The following is a 24,489-nucleotide window of genomic DNA, read 5'->3' as shown; positions in this document are numbered from 1 at the left end:
GGGGGGGGGGGGGGGGGGGGGGGGTTAACTCTCACATCATTTACTGGAGTGAAAGCAGCAATAAAATTTATTTAAAAAAATACTCCATTACAAGTAACAGAAATATTTGGTAGGAAGTAACTAAGTACATTTACTCAAGTACTATTCTTAAGTACAATATTGAGGAACTTTACTTGAGTATTATTCATGCAACTTTATACTCAAAGGCACTTAATGAACTTAATGAACCCATGACATTTATTTGACAGTTGTAGTTACTGGTGCTTCAGAAAATGATGATTCTTGCATAAAAGCTATAACAAGCGCTTATAGAATCTGATCAGACGACCCGTCAGTGTGTAATGTGTAAGTAGAGCTGAAATGATAAGAGATTAATCAATGCGTCAATTGGCAAAGACTTAATTCTGATTTAATTAGAATTTTGAGAATCATGTTGGTTTCTCAGATATGAAGATCTGCTGCTTTTTCTTCTTGATTATTTGAACTATTTTAATTCATTTTTAATCGTTTTGAGGCTCGGCCTGTTAGTTGGACAAAATAAACTTTGTGCAGAACTCACTTTGACCTCAGTCAATCAATTAATCGAGAAAATAATCAAATCAAGCTGTGATGAAAAAGAATCCGTAGTCGCAGCCCTATTCAAGGAGTGATAATGACATAATGGAGAATATTAGACGACGCTCACAGGCTTCGTTTGTCTGAGTTATGAGCACTTCTACTTTAAAAACCTTATTCTACGTACATACATAATGGAGTATTTCTACTCGGTGGTATAGTAACTTTTACTTCTAGGAATACATCCTCCATCATTGAAAATACTCCATTACAAGCACAAGGCCTGCATCCAAAACTTCACTGATGAAAAAGTACAGAAGTAATAGCAACAAAATGATCAGTGGACAGAAACAAAGTAAATCTCAGAGGGAAATATTGTTCTTTCTACTCCACTATCTGACAGCTAGTCACTTTTCAGATTAAGATTTTACATGAAAAACTCGTATATAATACAACACATTGTTAAAAGTTAATCTGGTGAGTACCGACCTTTATGAGCTGCAGTGGCTGAGCACGAATTCTGATTCTTTACTTCAGTAAAAGTGCTAATACAAAAATGTAAAAATACCGCCTTCAAAGTAAAAGTCTTGTATTGAAAACGTTACTTAAGTAAAAGTATAATTATCAAAAAGTACTAAGACATAGAAAGTAACAGTACTCAGAGTAGAAAAATGAGCCCTGTGAATGCTGCATAATAATATAATGAGATTATTACACTGATGAACACGTGTATGGAGCCTTTTAATGTTTTAGTTGGTCAAAGTTGAGCTAACTTTAACTATTCTATAAATAGTTTAATCTATAACAATGCATCTTATTTCATTAACTGATCATATGTTTTATATCTGAACTCTTGTTTTATTACCTGCATAAGTAAATAGTTACTATAGTAACTGCATCAACTCCATCACTGCTGTATTGTGACTCTTTAAATAAAATTCAGTGTGTAGTCGTGGCTCCTTTTCCACTCTACACTGGTTTCATCTAAACGACCATTTCAGGCCGAAAACATGTCAAAGATTAAAGAAAAATCCCCAAAAATACAACACAACTTCATAAAGAACTTAGTTTTTTCCTCTTTCCTCTCCCATTAATCATGTCACGACCCCTCAGATGTATCTGCCGACCCTTTGAGCCCTAGATTGGGAACCACTGGTCTAAACTAGCTGATGATTCTCTTTCTATTTTAACTGAAGCGGGATTTTGAATGCAGGTCTTTTTCTTGTAATTAAGTATTTTTACATGAAAGTATTGACACTCTCACATCAGTAAAAGATAAGAATACTTCCTCTAAATTGTACTTGAGAAAATGCACTTCCCACCATTGGTAAGTCTGACGGATGGTGATGATATGAGCGATGGCAGATGATCGCCCAGCAACCACCAATATCAACAAAGAACAATATCAGGAAAAAAAAAAGAACATATTCTGACATTTGTTTGGCACTAATGTTGAATTTAATGAATGAAAACTGATGTCATGCTAAATAAATACACGCAGGTTGGACTGACATCACCTGGGTTAACTGTGTGGTATCATGAAAGGTGGTAATAATCAAATAAATCAAAGCGTCAGGCCGCTCAGAATACACACATTTATTGGCAATAATGACCCAGGCCTGGAGGTTTGATGTCTGAATCAGTGGATGTAACCACTGCGGGGAAAGGTTGAAGTATTTTTAAGAGCCCGCTGTAGTGTACGCTAATGGCAGCCCCGTGTATTTTGGTGTAATTTAGCCCAGGTCTATCTTTAGTCTGTCGGAAATTGAAAATCATGCCTATTCCTGAGCTGCATTTACAGCTGCTCATTATGTAGGAGCCTATATCATTACAGTCAGGTCGTCATTACTGCTCTCCTGCACAGCCTGAGCAGGAGAGCAGCGAGATGGTGGGGAGCAGCGCCGCCATGTGTCTGAGAGGAGCATAGCAGGGCTTGCATGAAAATGCATCATTGTAGGAATACTCAAGTAATGTACAAGTACATCAGACTTGTACCTAAGTACTTGAGGAAAGTTTACTTGAAAGTACTTTCCACTACAGCCTTTGTTCATCTCACTTTAGTTGGTGTGAATGAGCTAGATTAACTTTAACTCACCAAAATAAAACTCAGAAAAGAGGTTTAAAAAGAAGTTAAAAAGTTCCTTAGTTACAGATGTCTGTGATTCAGGTAAATAATTATTGAATATATTAATTAAATATACATATTTTTAAAATATTTTAAATAATAGTTTATGATAAATACATTACATTTTTCTAAAATGGATCTCTGCTTGAAAAACAACCGAATCACACTCAGACCTTTTAATAAAATCCTTAATGGGTTATTAACATTAATTTGCAGAACTAACGTTTCCTTAAACTGAAACATGTTGTGTGTTCCCCAAAATGAGAGATGGTGTGACAGAAGTGTTTTGTTGTGGGTTGGGCGTAGGTGCGTTTATAAATCGTTGAATGTACAATAACAGTAATAACGTCGGAGCCTTGCTTTGATTGGTTTTAGAGACTCACCCTCCGTCCTGGTCTCAGTCTGTTCTCCAGGAGCCGCCGCTGTTCAGCTTCACCGTCCTTCAGCTCTCCAACCATCTGGTAAGATTTACCTCCTAACGACTTGCTTGAACTGGGAATCCCAAACGGGAAGCTTTACTGTACGAGTCCGCTGCCATATTGTTTGATGTTTAAAAAGAAGTGTAATCTATATTCATCTCTGCAGGGGGGGGGGGAATGACAGAAGTAGTGATCACAAAATCCAACAAACAAACATCAGTGACACTTTTCATCCCACAGAGAAAGGTTTTTATCCGGATCATGGCTGTGACGATGCAACCAGGCAGATACGAGGCCTCCGAGTTCCAGACCGGCCTGTGTGATTTCTTCAACGACTGTGGGATCTGTAAGAAATCTGTTTTTAATCTTGTTTTTGTTTATATTTGCGAGATGCAGAGTGCGTATTTTCATCATCATGCATTTCTCTCGCCTCAGGCCTCCTTGGTGCTTTTTGCTACCCGTGCCTGGGCTGCGCCATCGCCAGTGACATGAACGAGTTCTGCCTGTGTGGAATGGGCATGTCCATCCGCAGCGTCTACAGGACCAAATACAACATCAATGTAAGTTTCAGTGGATGTCTGCAGCTGGCTGACTGCGGGAATCCCTGTTCACACTGTGGGAAAAAAAGCAGCAACAGTATTAGTAGGTAACTCTGAGTATGACACCTGTACAGGAGTGGCTGCAGAACAGGAGGGATGTGTTAATGCCAGGTTAGTAGCGTTGTGTTTACTGAAGTAAAAGTACCACTACATCCATGTACAAATACTCCATTACAGGTTTAAGTCCTTAATTCAAAATCATACTTAAGTACATAAGTGTGATTGACTGATTAGTGCCATCATCTAGCCAAAGATTTAATTTGTCCAATACTTTGGTTTATGACTAAATACCTGCAAATTGCATTAGCCCTAGCTGTACTTGGTGTTTAATGCTAATTAGCAAATAGTTAATACTAAACAAAGACAGTGAACACGGTGAATATTATACCTGCAAAACATCAGCATGTTAGCATTGTTCCCTACACCAGTAATAAACTTCTAACTCATTACACTCATTAAAAATCGTTATCCTATCGTTGTCTTTCAACTATCTTCCACTTTAATTACGACATATAAAGTTCACATGGTTTACAGCCTTAGAAATGTAAAAATAAAAAATGCATGATTGCTTAAGTTGAAGTAATCTAGGTTTGCACTTGTGTGCATAGGTGTTTACCTAATAATAAAACTGGAGTAAAATCCTATGTTGATTGCCATCAACCCCACCCAGACTCGGTGCATCACATCCAGGCTGCAACCTCTAAAAGTAACTTTTGTACTGTTGTTTTCTAGGGGTCCCTGTGTGATGACTTCATGATGGTCATGTGTTGTCCCATGTGTGCAGCCTGCCAACTGAAGAGAGATATTGACCGCAGGAAGCAGCAGGGCATTTTCTGACCGGGGTAAGCACCTCCACAACACACCCATCCCGTTTAAACCACCTCATAATGACTTGCTATGTTATCCTCAAGTTTATGGAGCTGTTGAAATGATGGAAAATCTCATGCGTGCTTTATGCCTTCTAGATGCTGCTATGACACAAGAGAGGCTGTAAATGGTGGATCGCTGAGCTGCTGAGGCATTAAGTGGTTCACTGTATTTAATGTTGGACATAGACTATATATACGCTTCTATAATCCTCTGAGATTAAGAACATTCATATCTTCTAGACAGTTAAACATTAGTCATCTGGGTCACAATTTGATGTTGGAGAACAGTGTCATTATTTACTCTTACAATAAAATCAAATTTTATCTGTGTTGTCCTGAGCAGTTGACTGGATGTGGAGAAGATTGCTAACTCTAACTTTTCCTCTTGCACCATCATCATCATATTTAATTTGTCCATAAATTTGTCAAAAATAAAATAAATAAATAAAATAGTGTCTAATTAGCAAATGCTAACACAGTAAACTAAATGGTCACATTAAACTTGCTAAACATTGACATGTTAACATTTTTATTGAGTGATTTTTTTTATAGATTGTTTCATATCAGGGATTTCATATGAAACGCTGCGAGAGTGACTAAAAACAAAAAAACATTTGTAGAAAATAAACTTTTTTCTTTTTTCTTATCATATTCCTTCTGTAGTAGTTTAATCTAATCGGGTTTCAGGGACATGACTTCCTATTCACACTTTCTAACTTTGCCAGTTTAAGAGGAATAAACTAGCTGGATGAAGGAAGGTGTCACACAGGTGTCTCTCATAACACGGCTGCATTCCATTTAGCTGTGCCAGTGTCTCGGCTCTGGTACTGTGCATGCTGGTTCATCTGCACAGCTTGTTGGCACACCTAAATATCACTGAACCATGAAGAATTCATCTGTAACACATTTTCCTGTTAAGACAAGTGAGAAAAAGCTACATGCCGCACAGCAGTGTGGATCTTCAATGTGTTTCTTAGTAGTTTGGTGTTTTTTTTTGTTTTTTTTTGTTGCTCTGTGACACAAGGCCACGGCTCCACAAACAACACTGGTTAGTATCATAAATCCTTTGTTGGTTTTAATGTCTTCAGGGAATTTGTTAATAATGAAAGTAACTTTACACAACTTATTCTTCACAGCGTTGACACACAATTGCAAATGTGTGTTGGCATACATAACGTAAATGTAAATTTAGATTCAAAGTGAGGTTTTGGATCATGGAGAAAGTCAAAGTGTGCGCTTGTGTGATAGAAAGAACATACTGTGTGGTTAAACTTGATGGAGGAAGAGGAACTTTCACAGAAGAAAAACATCATGAGAAATGTTCTGTCATTATGCATCTTAAAGTGTCCACAAACTTCCGCTTTTGGTCACCATTATGTCCTGCCTTTCAACTGGGTGAATTTAATGAAGAATATTACTATGAGTTACTGTAACCACCCATGTTCTTTCTCAAATGAACAAGGGATGAAGTACAAAAAGGTAAAATAATAACGAGCTTTGTTTAATATGCTTATATTGTATAGATAATTGCAGCCTACCAGGTATTATGGTATTATGTGCATGACTAGCAAACATTTTTCGACATGTGTATATCTTCAGCCTAAATGTTAAAACCTGTGTGCGGATCTGATGGAATCACAACAGTGAGTGTGCGCTGTTTGGGGCTAACAGGCGGAGAAACTCACATAATGCACCTCTCAGTGGCAAAGTTTGCAATTACAGACGTTTTAGGTAAATTCTTCAGCTACTTTAACTTACATGAAGCTGTATCGTCCGGCACTCTGGGCAACTCTAAAGAAAATGCTCCATTCTTTCCTCAGAGTAACAGCAACAAACACACTGGGAGCTAAAAGAAGATGTTGCTGGGAAAGCTGCTGAAAAACAAACTCAGAGAGTGCATGTCATGACTTATGACATATACATGCTGATTGCAAAAGGGGCTATTTGTAAGTTTCCTCTGCTAGCTGGGAGCAGGTGTTTGTTATTGTCGCTTGACAGTTGCTTCGGCCATCGCTGCTTTTACGAGACGAGAGGTTATAATACGCCCTCTGAGCAGCGCTGCATCTTCAGGGCTGATTGGAGGCTACAGTGAGTCACTATCAGGAAGTGACGAGACGGGCCGGGGCTAGCTGGTTAGCATGCTAACTTCAGTAGAGGAAAAAGAAATGATAGAGACAAGAGTTAACATTGCTGTTGCTTTCCATTGCTGGAGACAGCTGTTGGCAAGTAAACGAATGAAGTTTGATGTTGAACTCGCAACGTTTCTTCCAGACTGGCAAGTAAACAGCTGTTGATGCTAACGCTAGCTATGTAGCACCAGCAAAACTTACAAATAGCTCCTTTAAAATTGTATAACATTTCAATGAAGGAGAAAATAAACTTAAATGACACGACCATGATGCCGAACAATTTGTCTCAGCTGTGAATTTAATTCTGAATGCATTGCTGAAATGTAATGAGGGTGAACCGAGATGTGTACATGACGAAAGAAACCAAGAACCACAACTGTTTCATTTTCAGAGCTTAAAAACAGGAGAACGTGTTGGAACGCAAAACCCTATAAACAGAACGATCAGTCGTATCTCTTCACTTCTTTTTGACCCGATGACATGACACGGCAACTATCTGAGGAATCGTATCCAAAGTCACGCCCAAAGGTTACACCATGCCTCTCCTGTGATTACATCTATGCCAGACACAGATCTGATATATTGGGAAACATTGAACTATTATCCTCGTGGGTGAAAGTAATAAAACACTGCTGTCTGAAAATTTAGCAAAACAGAGAAACATCTCAAATGAGTGACGGTGATACCAGAGGGTCCTCCGTGGGCGCTTCCGTTACTGGGACTCAAGTGGTGACGTTGTTGAGCAGGAAGACAAAACTTTAGGACGGGCTGAGGGAGCAGTTTTGTGAATTTTTCTTTTTTTTTTTTGTTTTTGGGTGGTGTAGGGTGGGGGATGTTTACTGGGTCATCTGGGCTTCCATAGCCTGTGCGGCCCACTCTGGAGCAGCCGCACGGATCTTTTCTAGGAGGTTGTTGACTTGGAAACACAGAGACTGGATCTGCTTGTCCCAGGTAGGAAGGGGTTCACGGGCTGCCGGAGACAAAAGGAAAGATTAGGAGAAATCTAACTTATATGTTAAAACTGTGTGTGTGGCTTTACTGAGCTTTGCCTGCTCTATCTCAGCACTGCACCTGACCATAACCAGGCTGCCCCCTACTGGCTGCAGAGAGACATACAGTTAAATATCACAATATAGACAACATGATATAACTTCATACAATCTGATGAAAACATCAGGTCCACACAATATGCAAAATACACTTCTGTCAACACATATTCCCCAACAACACGCCCATGTTCCAACATTTTAATAACGACCAGACTCTTGGCGCCTGTGAACAGTGAACTGAGATTATCTGAGTTCAACACTGTGTGATCAATCTGATTCTAAAATCATCTTTAACGAACAGTTTATTGTTTGAATAAAGCAAACGGACAATAAGTTCCGATTTTAGTTGATAATATGTCTAATATGCGGCATCATAATTAGTAGCTAAAATTAAAGTTGTTCTGATACCAATACTAGTATTAGAAGTGCATCCAATACTGTTTACAACAAGCTATCAGGTAGGGCTGAATGATTAATCACATTTGCGATTATACTCTGGTCATGTGACATGCAAGTGAGAGTAGAGCAGTCGGCTAAAAGAGAGAGCAACAACTTGGCACGCTACACTTTGACCTGTTGTACAAAGGCCACAGGCTTGACAGAACCTGGCGCAGCGGAAAGTTTAGTGCCTGAGAGGAGCAGTACGTCGTAGTGTGGAACTAGTTTGGCTTTAAAAAAAGCTGCACAGAATCAGGCACTGTGCAGAACCTGCCTTGCTACCGTTGCTACGTCACAGGGAAACACTTCTAAGCTGTATCAGCACTTAAAAGTACACCACAAAGCCATGTACGATAGTTGCATGGCTAAAATGCCGACCATCAGTGTGTCCGGGAAGCCAAATACCACCCGACAAGGATCACTGACCGAAATGTTTGAAAAAATAACTCCATGTGAACGTAATTCAAAGCGGCACGGGGGAAATTACTCAGGCAATAACAGAGTTCATAGGGAAAGATATGATGCCTCTCAGCACGGTGACCAAGCCTGGGTTTACAGCTTTGATAAATACACTGGATACGCGGTAAAGCGAGCCCTCCAACGCAGATTTTAGCCGGGTTGCCATACCAGAAGGAAAAGGAAGATGATGTCGCACACCTCTTATGGATGTAACTATAGTGGATGCCAGACTACTTTTAGTGGAGGTGAACTAAACAGTAGGATATAAAAAAGGACAGTATTGTCATAACCATATGTGAGCTGTTACGTTTGTGTTGGAATGTAAATGTCTCTTTAAGTTAAAAAATAAATCTGTACTTTGGTCTGTAAAAATGCAGAGACAAGTTCTGTTCTACATGCAATGTAAAAACACTGTGGCGGCCATCACTTACTCTCAAAGTGTACGATGCCGTCTATCTGGTCGATGAAGCCGTTCATGCGTCCCTCAGTGATCATCTGAGAAGCAATCTTCTCAGCCTAGAGACAAAAAAAAAAGAAAAACGACACTATGATCACGTACAGCACGGAAACAAACCTCTACACATATTACATTTGTAAAGTAAAAATGATTTTTATTATCAGCAGAATATGAATTTATTTTGGATCCAACTCGTTTCCTCATCGAGCAGAAATGTAGCTCGGACGCTATTATCTAATTAGCTGGTTTGTTGATCTAATCCACGTCTCACCTTCGCTGGAGGGATTTCCAACAGTGCTCCTAGTTCTTCAAAAGTGATGTTGTTGTAGAGTTTACTAGCAGACAGGAGGTTGTGTTCAATCACAGCTCTGTCAAGGATACTGGAGCCTGAGACAGAAGAGTGTGACAGAGAGAGAGAGAGAGAGAGAGAGAGAGAGAACGACTTAAAAAGCGAAATAACATTCAGTTTTTATTCTTCAGTTTTCTCGCTTCGTTTCAGACACATTGTGCAATTAATCAACACAGAAACACAAACTTGGAGGCTCAGTTTGTGAGTGGTTAGACATGTGTACTGCTCATTTACACACACTGGGGAGGATCATGCACAAAATGTACTGTAAGTGTGGTTCATTATGTATCCCACTGGATTTAATCAAGTCTTTTCAATTAGCAATTGTTCCAGTCTTGCACATTTAAGAGTGTTGTGGAGCCAGTGAGACAATAACTATATACTGACCATAAAAAGGTTCACAGTGAAAATATATAGTCTGTAATGGATGACTTGCTTTTTGGTTAATTTAAGTCACTAAAATAAGCACCTTAATAATTCTACATCATCAGCAATCAAGACATAAAACACAACAATTAACTTCTACGTATACACCATAAAACACCTGTGGTTAGATGTTACATTGATTCCAGTACGGTACTGTAGTTTTGTAGACATGACACACTAGTTGGACACAGATTGTGACCAAAAACTTGCCAACAACTGATCAACCTGTGTGGAACCAACTATCTCCACTCACCATCCGCTGTGGTGGCCTTCTGGTGGGGCATCAGCATGGCAGCAAACTCCTGCAACTGGTTTCCTCTGATGATCCGGTCCAGATACATCTTCTCCAGAATACCATAGGCAGCCAGCTGCTGACAGCGCTCGTCCTTAAAGAGGGTGGCCAACATACGGGAACGCTGCTGGCCTAAAACAAAGGACATACAATAGATTTGGTATGAGACACATGGTAAAACAACTATTGAGCGCTTGTCATTTACCATATTTTTATGAAGACATGAACCTAAACACATTCGTCTACCTGCAGAGGCCAGTATGGTGCAGTTAAGGGCATGTTTCAGTGCTTCTAGACGTTCACTCTCATGTACAATTGACTTGTAAGACAGCTCATTGTATCTCTGTGCAGCTTCAATGAACTTCCTCCTGAAGTCTAGGACTCTTGCATAGCACACCTGAGAGGAAAAACAGCATGAAACACTTACTGCAAGGTTCCCATAAAGTTTGATTACAGCAGTTACGTTTCAATTGCAAACGGCAGCAACAACAACAGATACAGGATGTGGCCATGAAATCAATAAGTGATTGTGTACCTTATAGTGGATCTGCAGCTGTTCGTTAGAGGACTCATTCTGAAGCAATGAGGCTCTGTTGATGTAGGCCTCTGCCTGCACCGGATCATCATCCTCTAAGTAGAGACGGGCAATTTTCAGGTACGTATCCAACTTATAGTCGACATTGTATTGCCTAAGGAGAGACACAAAAAGGTATTTAAACATTTGGGATTATAAAAAACATTTCAGATCAAGAAATAAATCTGCCAGCAACTTATTTACTTCTGTCCTGTTTCGAGGGGAATACCAACTAAAACCTGGGCGGCGTTCCTCCAGTCTCCTTCCTTCTCATAAATGGTTGCTAAGTGCTGTCTGATTGAAGCTACCTGAAGACATACAAGAACACAGTTTAATTATACATTTCAATAACTATGCTGAAATTTAACTGTCTGAACGATAAACAACAAATTCTCACAGGGGCTATGAGAGAGGGTCGGGGCATTTACCTGCTCTTCAAAAGAGATGACCCTCGGTTGAATCTTTTCCAAGGTGAAGTGATACACTGCTTTGGCTGTGGCGTCGGGCAGGTTGGGCAGATGTGTGCAGAAGTCGGTGAGTAGCTGTCTCGAGATAACAAGACTGACATTTTCATTGACCACTGTAAAAGATAAGATAGAAATATTAAATCAAGATATCCTGTTTAAATCTAAATTATAAATAATAATAAGCTTGTAGACAATGCAGATCATATAAAAGACCATAGGCACAGCATACTTGCTTCAACAAAAGCCTTCAAGGATTCCAGCTGATCTGCATCTGTAAAGTGAATGGCCTTGTCCAAAATTTGTCGATATCTGCAAAAGATTTGACAGGTTAGAAACTACACCACTTTTTCAACCAATAAATGGAAATTTAAAAGGCTGAGACTGTGAAAATGTGATATATTATGCAGTATCATTTAAGACTTAAACATAAATGTATTTGCAAAATCACTTTTACAATCATCTGTATGAAGTGTGAAGAGTGGTTGGTGAGCTCATACATATAAATATATACACATTTTATTTAATCAGGAAGTCACATTGGGCTCAAGATCTTATTTACACTGATACCTGAGTACAGAAAAACGAAATAAATACCTAAAAATAAATATTAATAGCAGAAATACACATTTTCAGCTAATTAAATAAACATTCAGATAGGTATTAATACTAAAAAAGTGGACATTTGTTGATATAAACAGCGATCAGAGTGTACATTTAAATGCTTTAAAATATGCATTAAGATACACAACCAGGTAGACAATAAGATGATGATTTAAACGCCCATAAGTGCAAGTTAGAAAAGAGATCAAATAAAACAATTACACCCAAAGTCAGTAAGACTGTAACATTTTTGTTGTGCATTTCAGATATGATTGCACATGTTCTGCTAAGACTGGCATGAAGTTGTGGACAGTCATTTCTCCATCACAGTTAGCCACCTGCTTCTCCTGACACAGGACAGATAGATGTAGCTGTAGCACACCACAGAAACGCGTGCAGCGTCCCTGACAATTTGTATTTGCCAGTTGCATATTTGTTGTCAAATACCAATTTGGCAGCTGCAGTTTCTTTTAACGGGGGATTTGGTGGCTAGCCCAAGTTCAGGCTCCTGTAAAGCTATGTTATGTTTAGCATCAACAGTGTAGCTAAAAAAAATGATTAAATGTAACGGCAACGTTAATGGTAGACTGGACGTTTTCATTTGGTGTTACAGTTTAATTGAGTATCTGCACAATAAAGTGCTTTAACGGACAATTACGGTTTGTTTCCGTTACTCTCACGTTAACCTATAAGCTAATATAGCAAGCTAGCTATCTAACGTTAGCTTAGCTTAGTTCATCACAGCTATCTCACTGCTACTTACTGTACCGTTAATATCAACATTTAAATAAGTGTATGGCTGTTGTTAACAGGTAAATTATTATTTCATAAATTCTGTTACATACTTGGCAGCGAGATCTTTATGAGATCCACTTGAATTCATCAGCTGTGCAAGCTCCTGCCTCACTTCGGTCGCCATTGTCGCCTGCGAAGTGTCAACAACAGCAGCTTCCTCTGCCAAGAGGGGAGCGAGTCTTCCGGTCGGTCTGTGTCCCACAGGGCGCGGAGCTCGGTCGGTCCTCCAACCGGGAAACCCTGCCTTCAGCAACCACGGTGGTCACACTCCCCCGCAACCGCCCAATCTTTTCACTATTTCAATGAACAAATAAATGCAATAAGGAATAATCATTAAAAAAATACAAAGAAATACACATAGAAAAATATGATTAAGAATAGCCAATTATTTTATCATTAATGTAGACCAAAATAAATGAACAAATAACCAGGGGTCTGTTAGTTAAATCAAATTAAAAAACAAAAAATTTAATCGTTTTGACTGAAAGTTCTTTCTCCTCCCTAAAATTCCTTAGAAAACAGAAAATGCTGTCAAAAAATGTGCATATATGCATATGACATTTGGCAAATAAAATCGATAAATTTGCTTTTAGTTGCATCTGTGACCTGATGTTGATAGGTCTGTTTTCCTTTATATAAGCCTGCCTTTCTTACTATCTAAATTATTTTCTTTGCAATAATACATTTTTTTTATTGATTTAAAAAACAAAAATTTCAAGGTGAAAAAGTTTAAAATCTGAGCCTTGATTTTGTTATGGCCGTATTAACCTCCTGAGTGAGTGGATGGTTTTTGCGAAATTTTTATAATGTCGATGATTCCAGATATTAAACAGGTATTAAAATGTAAATAAAGGCAATTTGAGATTAAAAAAAAAAAAAAGTGTAGTTATAATAATTAATGTGTGCATACTCTTTTCGTTTTGATTAACTTTGAGAGAATCATGATAGAAAACAGAAAATACAGTTAAGTTATATTGCTGGAAAGGACAACTAATAAAAAGAGAAAATAATAAGGACACCTGTCAACATAATAATGCAAGACAGGTCAAGTTATAGCCTTCAAAATAGTCATACAGATGGATAAACAAAAATAAATATGGCCAAATATTAACTATAGTCCATGGCTTGGACCCCTAGAACAGATTAATATGATGTATAATAGATGTGAAACACAATGTGATGAATAAAAACCCACTCAGTTTATAAAACTACTATGGTGTAAAAAAAAAACAGAATCATAAACATTTTTAATCCATATTTCATGTACAGTCTATGGGACAAAGCTGTCCTGCGCCTTTAAATATTACGTAGTAGTTACGTAGTGCTTAGAGGGCGTGGCCGGCCTGTGAAATGTCAGGGAGGAATGGCGCTCGGCGCGGTATTTTGAACAATCGCCTTTTCCTTTCCTCGTTTTATCTGGAAACGTCGCCCAGCGTAAAAATCTCTGGTAAGCTCGACTATCTGCTGTCCCTCTCTGGAGCCCACCACACTGCATTCAGCAGAAAGCCACACACTTTAGAATGTGTTTAAATGTTGAGGTATAATGTTGTAGCTAGCTAGCTCGGGTTAGCAAGCTCAGCAAGTTTGCTAGTACAGTTGTCCTGCCCGCTGGGCTGCTTGACTTGATCATGGCTCATGATCATGATGATGATGATGATAATGATGATGGTGAAGCTAAGGGTAGACACCAATGAAGAGTACGGGGGCTAGGATATTCCCTGTAACTGATCGCCTTCAGTGTCTGTGAGCTGAGACAAAGTTTGGTGTGTACTAACAGATAACTACTGAATAACAGACGGTCAACAGTCCGCTCAGTGCAAATGAAAAGTAAAAGCTAAGTTAGCTGAACATTGACAGTTGTTTTGATGGGACTTCAGCACGATAACTGTTCTGCGTCTGTGTGTGTGTGCGTGCTGTCAAAAATTTTAACAGCACAAGTCATCAGTTACCTTCGCTGTTAGCTATTTCCATGTTACTCAGTACAATTTGTTATTATATCTGACGGGTCTCTGGTTTAGAAACGGGTCTCGCATCTTACCTGGATCAAACACTAGACTTACACGACGTTTACTAACGAAAAGGTGTCATTTATAACAGGTTAGGCCACGCTTACTTGAACCATAACGCCCCATTACACAGGTTATACGTGCCGCTAGGTGAATCTAAAGGTGCAGTTGTAATAAGTGTGTATTAAATGTTATAAGCAGGGTGGTTATCTGAAGTGACAGGGAGGAATTATTGGAAGCTAGCATTGTTTAGGTTGTCAGAGTTTTCTTACTTGCTACTAGCTAACTGTTTCCAGCAGTTATTACCGTCAGCTCTCATGTAACTGCTCTGTTTTCCGGGTAAGTGTCGTGGCTTAATGTAAATAACAGTAAACTGCAGTACCTCATCCTTTATAGCTCAGTGTTAGCCGTGGAGCTAACAGAGCTGATGACGAGGTAAAAATGGCGGATCTTTCGAAATCCAACCCCGGCCTGAAATAGTAACGCAGACAGCAAACAGCTTGTCGCGTTTTCCTCACTCTTTACCCCGAGCGGGGTCGGCAGTGGGGGTGTTTTTACATGAATGAGTGCAGCCCAGCACAGTGTCTGGTGGTTGCTTTAATCTAGGGACGTGACAACAATGTGAGCAGTTAGCTGTGTGTTTGTGTTTGTGTGTGTATATGTATGTGTATGTGTGTGCGCGCGCGCGCGTGTGTGTGTGTGCGCGCGTGTGTGTGGTGGGTAGGGTTCATATGTGCGTTTCGGTGGATTAATGTTGACTGGAGAGCAGCAGGACAAAGATACGCCTGAGATGATCGGTGCGGCCTAGATTACCCAGCATCAGCTGTCAGCTTCTGTCAAAATAACTGGAACTCAGACGTGACTCGTGCACCCCCACTGTATTGATAAATCTGACGTGATTACTGAAAACTAATTTACAGGTGTCAAACCGGGCATAATTGCTGTGAATACCGCTAATTCGTTATCTTTAATGACCTGCCATGTTTGTTTATTTTTATTTTGCAAAGCCTTTTGCAGACTGCATTAATGTCCATGTACATGTATTTATTAATCATATAGAGCAATACATCTTAAACGAACAATACTTAAAAAAAAAAAAAAAAGTAAAAAAAGTAAATATGGTTCATTGCTATAAATGTATCAAGTGTGTGAACTGATCAATATATTTTCTGATATTCACTGTTTGGCTACTTTATTTGTTACACCTGTGCAGTCAAATGCAATCCAATACAACTGTTCTGCCATGGAGCTTATTTTTATTGTACCTGTAAGGTTCAGCTTTTGCGACACTATCAGAAGAATTAATTAAATTATACATATCAGCACAAAGCCTGACTGATATACCTGCCCACATTAGCTGATTGCAGATGTATGTGTGTATGTGTTATGTGTGTAAACGTCAGCTGATAAATGACAAGAAATTGTACATTTTACAATGACTGACAAATAATTGTGTTGCTCTTACAGGGTTAACAGAGAGCTGAGACTTTGCAAGCATGGATGTGGTGTCACCAGAGCTCAACAGTCTCCTTCCTGATGAGATCATGGATACTGAGGCCATAGAGGACGTCCCTCACTCCCAACCTGACGCTGCGACGGTCGAGTCAGAGCCCAGTGACGACACATCGGTCCCGATGGAAACGGATACACCTGTGGCTTCAGAAAATTTGAGCCTGTGTTCAGATGCTGCTGCAACAGAACCCGCTCAGGTTCTAACCACCTCCGTGGCCCCAGACTCTACCCTCAGCATCAGTCAGATTCCTGTCTCCATTTCCAGTTCATCCTCACCCCTTCTTACCCTAAAACCAGCCCTGGCTACTTCCACAGCCACTACCAAAACTACAGATAGTGTGACTGGGACTGTCTCTACAAGTGGGCTACAGAAACTCACGGCTCCGTTCACCATCTCTCCCGCAAACCACCAGATCATTCTCAACAAGGTGGCCTCATCTCAAGCCACAGAAGCAGCAAAGTCTGCAGGCACCCCTCCCCAGATCATCAAGCAGGAAGGACAAAAACTCTTGGTTACAGCCATTGGAAAATCGGGGCAACCTATAGTGCTTCAGTTACCCCACACAGGCAGCAAGCCTGGCATTTCACAGGCCTCAGGAGACACCAAGGCTCAAGCACCACAGTTTAAAGTGGTGACCATTGGTGGGAGGTCGGAGCTGAAGCCTGTGGTGGGCAGTGCTAGCAACCAGGTGACCACATTACAGGCCCAGCAGCTGAAGGCAGTACAGGTAATGTTTTGTGTTATTGTGCAATATTTAAATGAATAGATTTTGCTATTATATGGCAAATTCATACTGTAGCTGTTTTATCACTTGCTACATATGAGTGTTAAACAAAATTATGATTGCTAATTTTAGCCATGATAAAAATAAGACATTGTTAGTCTGGATTTCAGTGTTTTCCATTCATGGATGAGTGTCAGAGGAGTGAGAAGTGAGAACAGCTGTTTGTTAAACATATGACCGACATGTGCTGACAGTGCAGGGCACATATAGCCGTGCTAAATTAGCTTCCCTGCTTTTAAAGTAAAAAAAAAACAAGAGTTTGTTTGCATCTGATTCTTATCTCAAAATTACAGTTTACTATTTGGAATAGAAGGCGGGAACAAAAGATGAGTCAGTGTAGTTCTTTCTTACAGTAATCTAAACTAGATCAGATACAACTATTTGTCTAGTTTTACTTTTGCCTTACCTTGCTTATTTTGTCACACCTATGTACTAGAAACAGTCAGGGAACTTGGTAAAAGACGGACACTGAAATCAAAATAGTTGCTGATTATTTATTGGCAATTGACTGATTGATTAATTGCCTGATCATTGCAACTCTGTTAGAAACAGTGTCACCATTACAGAGTTTGTCTATCAGAGAGTTCTTATACGTTTGTTATTACACTGTAAAATATCCCACTCAGCAGATATCTTGGTCATAATAATAATAATGATAATAATAAAACAAACAAAGCAAATCTAAGAGAGTCATATCAAGATTGATTCATGTTACATGTTTTTGTTAAAAAAAAAAAGATCATTTGATAATTCATAATTGGGTATTTAAACTCCCAAATATCCAGATCTGAGGTTATTGAAACAAACAAACAAGAAAAAGTCAGTGGCAGTAATTTAACTTTCATCAAGATTTCACTTGAAGTTAAAGGCAATTTTTTAATAGAAAGAAAAAAATAAAACATACATTTCAGATACTGGCATTAAGAGGTGAATATGTGACTAATGTGAGCTTTTATTTTTCTCACTCTCTCCACAGATTACTAAGAAAACACCAGCATCCTCAGCTGCACCAATCAAGTTCATCATCACAAAAACTGTCAACAGCAAAGGCCTGAGTCCTCAGACATCAGTTCCTCCTGTTATTGCTGGTAAGAATATTTGAATAATTGGACTTTTTGTTGCTGTAGTCAGTTATCACAACTGCATAGTTTTTTGTTTTTATACCAAGAATTAGGTACAGACATGTCAGCTTTTCTCCTGTGTTCTGTTTTTCCACAGGACGAGTCCTAACACAGAATTCCCCAGTGATGCCCCCGAGGACCATTACGCTGTCTGAACCCCACAACACTACTATACAGAGCATCCCTGGGAAAAAGATTGCCATTTCACCTCTTAAGAGTCCCAGCAAGGTAAATGTTTCACACCATTTGACAATTTCTCAATTAAAGTTTTGTTTCTGTGTCATTGAGGGACTTTAATTGAATATTAACCAGCTGCAGGTGCCTAAAACTATCACCACTGCGGTTTTCAAGAGCTCAAGTTTAAGATGATTACACCACTTTCACTTATCACAGCAGGAAAAGCACAGGTGTGATTAATAACCTAACAACTACTGCATGTAAAAGTGCCTGTAAGCCCATACAGCAGTCATTAATGTTATTATATTCACCTGTGTTTCGTAAATCAAGAAACCCGTGCATTCATGCATCATAGCACCCACATAAAAGCAGGTTGTTGGTTGATATGAGCAAAGCATTAATATTTTGTGAGAATATTAATGAGTTATCTATTTGGTGTTTGATGTGGCGAGTAGTTAGACTCATCATATTGCGCTCCTCTTGCCTCTACCAGGTAACTGTGGTGTCTGTGGCTTCCCCGACCTCCAACACCTCTCAGAAGTCAGTAGCTCTGCCCGTCAATGTAGCACTCGGCCAGCAGATCCTCACAGTCCAGCAGTCCACGTCTGCATCTCCCGTCAAGGTGGCCACCAACCAAACCGCAGCACAGGTAGGACTGTTTATTGTCAGCACGAGTCGACAGTTTCTCTTGCTGCTGCCGTGCTAGAGACACAGTCACATCTAATCTAGAAAAAGAGAGCACACGGTGTGTTGAATTTAGACGTAGGGAGGCAAAAAAAAGGAATAATTTTCATTGATTATTTGACATTTCATCTGATGATTCATATAAGGACAAAAGTTGCAAATTATCTTGGGCTGATGCATGCTATATAATTGTCCCTATACATAAAAAATGATTTTTCTCAAATAATCAATCAGTCAGTTGATGTATAAAATGGTGACAACGTCCACAATTTTTTGAAACTGTAAATTGCTTGTTTCATCTGATTAGTGATATTCTGATAATCTGACAGCCAAGAATCTTGAACCAGAGAATGAACATAGTTGCAGATTAATTGTCTGTCAATCAACAAGTGCTGAAGCAATTAATCGATCGACAGAAAATGTATCACCATCTTCTTTTTAGTCGTTTAGTAACAAAAACATTATAAAAATTCACTCTTAAGTGACACATAGTAAAGTGAGTTCTGGACCAAGCTTTTTGCCAATATCAGAACAATTAGAGGTAAAAAGTTTAAATAAGTCTCTGTTTTGTTTTGATTTTTTTTATGTGAACATCTTCAGAATATTAAACCAGTGCAGTCTGTTGCTGTGGGAGGAGTCGGTGGCTCCCAGTTCAAGACCATCATCCCACTGGCCACTCAGCCGAATGTACAGCAGATTCAGGTGCCAGGAAGCCGGTTTCACTACGTCCGCCTCGTCACAGCAACCACGGCGAGCAGCACAGGACAGCCCAGTGGTCCCAGCACCAGCTCCATACAGACAGGTGACTTATGAACAGGCATTTTCATAGTTTTTCTGCTAACAAACCAAGGTGGCAACTAATGTTGTTTAGCAAAGGCACATGTAGAAGTTCCTCTTTGGCAACTTATGATGATTAACATCCCACAGCTAAACCTATGGTGGTCAGTGCAGGAGCAGTGAGGATGTCGGTCCCCATCGTCCCAGCACAGACCATGAAACAGGTACCTTTAGATTTTCTGTTCTTGCTGTTTTATGTTTATTCAGAGCTTTCTGTGAGAAGCGTCATTCATGGATTGTATTCCCTGTAGGTGGCACCTAAGCCCTTAACATCAGCAGCACAAGTAGTAACCACCACTCAGACCCAGCAACGCCTGATCATGCCTGCAACTCCGCTACCCCAGATCCAGCCCAACTTCACCAACCTCCCCCCAGGCACCGTCCTGGCACCAGCTCCCGGAGGCGGGAACGTGGGCTACGCAGTCGTGCCAGCACAATATGTAACACAGGTGAGTGATGTTCTTTTACAGACACTACTCTGAACATATACTGTACATGTGCTGCAGCTTCTCTGTTGTGTTCTCTGCCCTGCTGTAGCTCCAGCAGTCACCTTTTGTGACCCTGGCCAGCAGCTCTGGTTTCCCTGCGCCCGCTGGTATCCAGACTCAGGCCAGACTGCCACTTAATGGGTAAGACATGGGACATTAATGTTCTGATTTGTTGTGTGGACACACTAAATAATTCACCTTCTATTTAAAACTGTTTTTATCAGACTACACAAGGTGGAGAAGAAACCAATCTTGTGAGCTAAAATGGCAATTAGTGCAACAATGCTGGGAACTGTTGTTGTATATCATCCCTCCCTTCTTCAAATCCCACATCAAAACACAACTTTTCAAACTTGCTATAGTTGTATGTGTGTATTTTATTTCTTTTACTGTGTGTTGTAAGGTGTAAATAAATAAACACTTAATGTCTGCCCAAAAAATTATATTGAAAAAAATCCCACAACTACAATTAAACTGGTAAAACAAAACTCAACAAATCTATCAAGCTGACACCAAAAAACTCTTTAACCACAAAGTAAATAATTTCAAGAATTTTAAGATTAAGACTGAGGTCATTTCTTCATTCTACTAATTGATTAATTGAAACTATATTTCTCATGGGTTCACAGCCTGTCGACAGCAGAAACAACCTCAAGACCAAGGAAACCGTGCAACTGCACCAAGTCACAGTGTCTCAAGCTGTAAGTATGACGCTCATCGAGACTAATCCAATCTGTTTCGTTTTTTTCTTAATGTATGTGTAACTCAGTGTTTCTAATTAAAGCTGAAAGAAGATTATTAGATTAATATCTTACTCATAAATGCCTAAATTGACTAGCGTGGTGTTCTGTTTTTTTCTAGTCTCTTATGATATTTACCTGAATGACTCTGGACAAGCAATTTGAGTATCTGATTATCCCAACTTGGGTTTAGGAAAATTTTGATGTGCATGTTTACTTTCTTCTGACCTCTTATGAGCCAAACGATTAATTTTAATCCAAAAAAGTCATTAATACATGAATCACTAATGCAAATGATCATCAGTTGCAGCTATTATTCCTAATACTTTCAGGAATAATCTTTACAGATGATGGGTAGTACGATATAGGCTTCTAACTCAGTTTTATGAAGTAGAGCTCTGTTCTTCTTCCTTTAGATACTGTGACTGCTTTGCAAATGGAGAGTTCTGCAATAATTGTAACTGCAATAACTGCTTCAATAACCTGGAGCATGAAACAGAACGTCTCAAAGCTATCAAGGTAAGGAGGACGTACAGTGTGCGAGCTGTTTGATTGGAGTTTCTTCATGTCAGATGCGTGAATTAAGGGGAAAACGTGTTTTCACAGACGTGTCTGGACCGGAATCCAGAGGCCTTCAAACCTAAGATCGGTAAAGGTAAAGAGGGAGAGTCGGATCGTCGGCACAGCAAAGGCTGCAACTGCAAACGATCAGGCTGCCTGAAGAACTACTGCGAGTGCTACGAGGTGGGTTTTCCCCTTACTGCATTGTTTTGCCTTTCTCACCTCGTATTGATTAAGTAGACTGTTGTTTACATCCGTATATTTCCCTTGTTTTTAACCTGAAGGCGAAGATCATGTGCTCGTCCATTTGTAAATGCATCGGCTGCAAGAACTTTGAGGAGAGCCCGGAGAGGAAGACGCTGATGCACTTGGCCGACGCAGCAGAAGTGAGAGTACAGCAGCAGACGGCAGCCAAGACCAAGCTGTCCTCACAGATCTCAGACCTGCTCATGCGGACGACACCTGTTATTTCAAGTGGAGGCGGGAGGTACAGTAACACTTCTCCTCTACACGAGTTACAGGAGGAAAAATAACATTAATAATATTATGATAACAGATGGAGGTTGAGGTGTCTTACCTCTTATGTCAGAAACACACTAACAACTTGCAGCTCTCTGATTTTTATTAGACTCGCTGTGACTGGTTGATTGTATTGAATGATATCAGCGTATGAATCAAAAAGAAGAGTTATGCTAATTGAAAAACAGCATACAGTCTAGGCCACAAACATTAAGGAATAAGTATTCAGACCAGGCGGAGACAAGCCCCTTTGTTTTGGGTCTGTGTTGCTTGATTATTGCTGTTAAACTGAGCTGTAGTAAAGTGAGCTAACTTTACCTTTGTGTGGCCCAGAGAGAGAGAGAGAGAGAGAGGAGACCAGCCCAACACAAGGATTTGTTTTCAATGGGAAATAAGCAATTAGCTTGTGTGTGTGTGTGTGGGGTGTCAGAGTATGTAATCCCGTCAGTGAAGTTTAACTGACGACGCGGAAGGAGAGAAGTGGTTTAGGAAGAAAAAGAAGTAAGAATGAGGCTGATCATAAACAGTTTGAATTCATGAAAACTTTTAAGAATGATCACTTAAAGTCCCCCAGGTGTAAAGCTGCACCTGAGTCAGGATTTGTCATGAAAGGATGTGGGTTGATTTTAATCTGTCTTGTGCTTTTTTATTGATATTTTTTGTTTTATAAATAGTCAACATTATTATCGTCATTTTATCTATTTATTTTTTAATACCCCTTACCTACAATTATGGGAAATATATTTTCCACAGCCTCCACCCGGTTACAGTACAGTCTGGTCTACCCCACACTACACTCCTGTAACAGCCTACATCAGTCTCATGTTGAACCTACAAAACTCACTTTTTTTAAGCCTTTCTTCCTCCAGTTACTTTTTCTTAGCTTTAGCTTTGTAATCTACTTCCTTTTCTCTTTTCTTTGCTGAGGGAGCAATGGTAAACTAACCTAATTTCCCCCTGGGTTCGATTTAAGTATTCAGATTCTTTGTTCATCATCTGACGTGAAGATATTAGACATTTAGTCGTATAAGACTTTGTTTGCAAAAGTTTACAGCCTGCATCACTGTGTACGACGCCACAGCTAAAAAAGGAAGGAAAAAAAAGTGCAGTCAACTTGGGAGATTCTCGTCTGATGATTTATAACCATCATTGTTTAGGGGCAGCCCTACTCTGGTGACAACTGGCATAAACACCTCTGCTAACAGATCATAACGGCTGATGACATGAAGGATGGTGTATTTTCTCTCTAAGGCCTTGTTTTCGTTTCCCCGCAGGCTGCCGTACACGTTTGTAACAAAGGAGGTGCTGGAAGCAACGTGCGAGTGTCTGCTGGAACAGGCCAAAAAGGCAGAACAGACTCATCAGCCTCAGGCCGAAGCAGAAAGGATGATCCTGGAGGAGTTTGGACACTGCCTCATGAGGATAATCAGTTCGGCGGGGAAAGCCAAAGCAGACTGTGCATCCATCAACTGCTAGGCCGAGCACTCATGAGGTCCTCCACTCTCTTACCGGCCCTCGGTTGTCGGGGCCGAGAGGCATGGATTACTCAGCACTCTGTGTCGGACCCCTGGGGTTTCTCTCCTGCAGGGAAACAGGTTGTCTCCCTCACCAGAAGGTAGAACAATGGCCTGATAGTAGACAGATCCCCCTGCCTGGGCCAGGCTGAGGCCAGCTGGAATAATAAACATGGAACAGGTGTTTGGGCTGTTCACCTGCTAACTGAAGGACAAATGGACAGAGCAAACTGCCTCTGAAGGATCTGCCTTCAAAACTCACATTCACCTGGCTCTGATAAACAGAACTGCCTGAGCAAGGTAGCGCTGAACATGAATTTAAACGTCTTTACACTTTATTTTCCCTACAATTCTCTATCAAATCTGTTCTCCGGACTTTTGTTCTTCCATTTTTAATCAGTTTTTCTTTCTCTCTTTCCCCATTTTGAGGTTTTTGGAAAACAACGCCTGTAATTTTTATGTAATCAGTACATTTGTGCTTACAGTAGACAAACAGAACATGTATCTTTTGATATTTATTTTGACAAGTATTTGTAATAATTGTGAGCGCTAATATTGTGTGGCTTCTAGTGCTGCAAACTATTGATCATTAACCATGGCTAGGCTAAATTCTTTCAATGAAAATGAGTAGAGGCAATCTTTTAGGTTTTATCCTAAATGCAGTTGTAAGATGAAAGCACACACATTATGCATTATGCTCAAACAGACACAAACACACGCACACTCTTGTACTTCTATCTTTGTGAGGACACTCATTGACATAATGCATTCCCTAGCCCCTAACCTTAACTTGAACCATCACAACTAAATGCCTTACCCTAACCCTTTGAAGGTGTGTCAGAAAATGTGGACCGTCCAAAATATCCAGACTTCCTAAAGTCTAAAAATCAAACTAGTCCTCATAAAGATAGAAGTACGTATACACACACACACACACACACAC

The 24,489-nt window shown here is 39.9% G+C and overlaps 3 protein-coding genes across 4 annotated transcripts; 2 read left to right on the top strand and 1 right to left on the bottom strand.

Annotated features, from left to right (window-relative positions):
- Positions 1–2,962: 2,962 nt before the first annotated feature.
- On the top strand, positions 2,963–4,895 carry plac8.2 (placenta associated 8, tandem duplicate 2). Its single transcript, XM_023422250.2, has 5 exons — positions 2,963–3,141; positions 3,340–3,445; positions 3,535–3,659; positions 4,431–4,540; positions 4,664–4,895. Exons 2-4 carry the CDS (start codon positions 3,361–3,363, stop codon positions 4,533–4,535), a joined length of 315 nt encoding a protein of 104 aa, XP_023278018.1. The 5' UTR covers positions 2,963–3,141; positions 3,340–3,360; the 3' UTR covers positions 4,536–4,540; positions 4,664–4,895.
- A 2,081-nt stretch (positions 4,896–6,976) lies between these two features.
- cops4 (COP9 constitutive photomorphogenic homolog subunit 4 (Arabidopsis)) lies at positions 6,977–12,788 on the bottom strand. The gene is made up of 10 exons (XM_023422350.2): positions 12,653–12,788; positions 11,437–11,516; positions 11,169–11,320; positions 10,945–11,048; positions 10,702–10,855; positions 10,413–10,563; positions 10,128–10,298; positions 9,371–9,486; positions 9,074–9,158; positions 6,977–7,666 (listed from the first exon to the last, which is right to left on the bottom strand). Exons 1-10 carry the CDS (start codon positions 12,724–12,726, stop codon positions 7,533–7,535), a joined length of 1,221 nt encoding a protein of 406 aa, XP_023278118.1. The 5' UTR covers positions 12,727–12,788; the 3' UTR covers positions 6,977–7,532.
- A 1,144-nt stretch (positions 12,789–13,932) lies between these two features.
- Positions 13,933–24,483, top strand: lin54 (lin-54 DREAM MuvB core complex component). Of its 2 annotated transcripts, none has more exons than XM_023422358.2 (14): positions 13,933–14,049; positions 16,076–16,848; positions 17,882–17,993; positions 18,124–18,254; positions 18,697–18,852; positions 19,488–19,689; positions 19,815–19,888; positions 19,976–20,173; positions 20,262–20,353; positions 20,842–20,913; positions 21,369–21,471; positions 21,559–21,696; positions 21,798–22,000; positions 23,307–24,483. In XM_023422358.2, exons 2-14 carry the CDS (start codon positions 16,105–16,107, stop codon positions 23,506–23,508), a joined length of 2,427 nt encoding a protein of 808 aa, XP_023278126.1. In that variant the 5' UTR covers positions 13,933–14,049; positions 16,076–16,104; the 3' UTR covers positions 23,509–24,483. The 2 variants fall into 2 exon arrangements, with proteins under 2 accessions (XP_023278126.1, XP_087034367.1); XM_087178241.1 differs by lacking the exon at positions 13,933–14,049 and adding an exon at positions 14,248–14,365.
- Positions 24,484–24,489: the final 6 nt, after the last annotated feature.

Source organism: Seriola lalandi, unplaced genomic scaffold (assembly GCF_002814215.2).
Source record: "Seriola lalandi dorsalis isolate HSWRI2012SDOR001 ecotype SW California unplaced genomic scaffold, Sedor1 jcf7180002054680, whole genome shotgun sequence".
Lineage (NCBI taxonomy): Eukaryota > Metazoa > Chordata > Actinopteri > Carangiformes > Carangidae > Seriola > Seriola lalandi.
Note: the sequence above shows the minus strand (reverse complement) of the source record. Positions and strands in the feature narration are given on the sequence as shown.